The sequence below is a fragment of the Trifolium pratense genome, linkage group LG5, assembly GCF_020283565.1.
Source record: "Trifolium pratense cultivar HEN17-A07 linkage group LG5, ARS_RC_1.1, whole genome shotgun sequence".
Lineage (NCBI taxonomy): Eukaryota > Viridiplantae > Streptophyta > Magnoliopsida > Fabales > Fabaceae > Trifolium > Trifolium pratense.
The window spans coordinates 21,382,777-21,384,993 of NC_060063.1; the positions used below are offsets into that span (position 1 = coordinate 21,382,777).

The window sequence follows — 2,217 nt, forward strand, 5'->3', positions numbered from 1 at the left end:
AAAGTCGTAAATAAATAGTCTTTATACATGTTATTACAACAAATATTTGTTTCTTTTACTCTAATAAAAAAAAAATCTCATATTTATTTACTCCTTCCGACCGGTATGTAAAAATATGCTTTTTGAATTCATAAGGTAACTAATCAGTTATGTATTCGGTCTATATTACAAGTAAGATATATTAGTTATATATTGAATAAATTTAAAAAATAAATTTTTACTTATATATGAGACTGAATGAAATATTACTTACCTTCAACATAAGTGAGTTTCTTGATAGTTCCGGCACCACCATTTCCTTCAACAATTTCAACACTCTTAATATCATCAATAACCTTTGGGGTAAGGATATCAGCATCCGTAACTAGAGCTTTGTAAAGTCTAGCAGGAGCTACAATGGAAGTTGTCTCATCCTCAAAATTTAAAACACCCATGATGATGATATTAATTGAATTATGAGAATAGATATGAAAAATAATTATAATTAAGAAGTTGCTTAATTGCCTAGCTGTGTGGTTTATGAGTGAAGTTGAGTCTAGTATTTATAAGAGTGAAGATGTATTGTTTATACTTTGGATAGCCAATTGGATGAAGATTGATGACTAATACCATGTCGCTGGGGGCCATTTTTTATTGACATTGCGACATGAATTTGGATAATGCTATTTTTTTAGATAGACGAAAAAACAGTCATCGTAAACTCACACACATAAGTGAGAATGTTGGAATTCGAACTCCGGTCATAACGTTTGGTTTAACAATTTTGATATTCTGTTGAGTTAGGACTTGTGGACGAATAATGCTATTTAATACTTTATCTGGTTCTTTATATAAGAAAAAATTTACTTTAAAGATTCATTGTAAAGGTCAAAAATTGAGTTAGAATTTTTTGCACAGGTCAAAAATTGAGTTGGAAGCATTCAAAGAGTCGAGGTATACGGCAATATATTCAAAGTTCGAGTACTCTTTGGGTTGAACTTGAGTGTTGTTTTGTTTCTGCTTCACATTATCATGATGCAAACCAAAAAATAAAAAATAAAAAGAAATATTAAAGTCTGATCTTGTAAATAGTTCATAATTCTTCTACGACTCAATTGACTTCGTCACGAAACATAATACTCAAATTAATAAATTTTTTTTTTGTTTATAATGAAGCTGATGATCGAACTCATGACCTCTAACATACTATCTAAATCCTTAATCTCTCTAAATATTACAATTGTCATGTTTAATCCTCCATATTTCTTTTTATCAAATAACAGTCTCATGAATTATTTCATCCACGATTTCGGTCTCGCTATTAACACCAATAAAACAACAACAGCGACAAAATTCTAAAAAAATATTCATCTCACAAACAATTCCATAAAACACAGTGCTGAAATACAATTGAGATAAATGTGACATTGTAGAATTATCTTTTCACAAATCCAAAATTCTTCATCCCCAATTTCTCATGTCTTCAACCCCCAGATTTACATGTTTACTAAGTCTATCTAACAAAATGAATTGTAAAAGATAATTATTTACATGTTTATTTGAACTCGGAAATTTCTTGAATCTATGTCTCTGTAAATTTTGTTCAATTGATAGAAATATCATATTTTATATATATATAGGGACTGAAGTTGAATTCTAATCACTCTATTAATTTAGTTTAAAGATAAAAAATTTAATTACTAAATCGCTGACTAAAAGATATCTTAAATTTACTATTCATTTTTCTTTTCTCCTCCAAGCTAGACCAGACAAATCGTGTGTATAAAATAAAATATCCTTACACACGGTATACTAGTATTATATATCATAAAAAACCATTTTTAATTTGCAAATTAATTTTATTTTTTTATAGTCCAATATGGTGTGCTAGGATGGTTACCGACTAAGGTATTGACTTCTTTTAAGTCATTGACTATTTCTAACATATTTTTTTATGCAATATAGAAAGAAAAAAACAAAATGTAACAAAAAAAAAACAACTAAATTAAGTTCGGGGAAAGAAAATTCCCGTTGAGTCCGCAAGAAGGTAGGTAAAAAGAGTTCTTTTATGAGTCTAAAATAAAAATCTTCAACCACATAAAAATAAAATTAAAGGGGAGAGACAATGATCCAATTTAAACTTTAAATTAGACAAAATTTTAGGTTCAAAAAATATTTATAATATCAAAATTGTTTTCAGAAGTAAATATTACATCATTAAATACATAAATTATTTTA

At 27.6% G+C, this 2,217-nt stretch overlaps 1 protein-coding gene across 1 annotated transcript in view; it reads right to left on the reverse strand.

The window, feature by feature from the left end:
- Positions 1 to 532, reverse strand: part of LOC123883978 (disease resistance response protein Pi49-like) — a 2,056-nt gene extending 1,524 nt beyond the window's left edge. Inside the window, exon 1 of the mRNA XM_045932947.1 lies at positions 254 to 532. Within this exon, the coding sequence (XP_045788903.1) occupies positions 254 to 434 (181 nt within the window). The 5' untranslated portion in view covers positions 435 to 532. The remainder of the gene's footprint in view (positions 1 to 253) is intronic.
- Between the last annotated feature and the right edge of the window lie 1,685 nt (positions 533 to 2,217).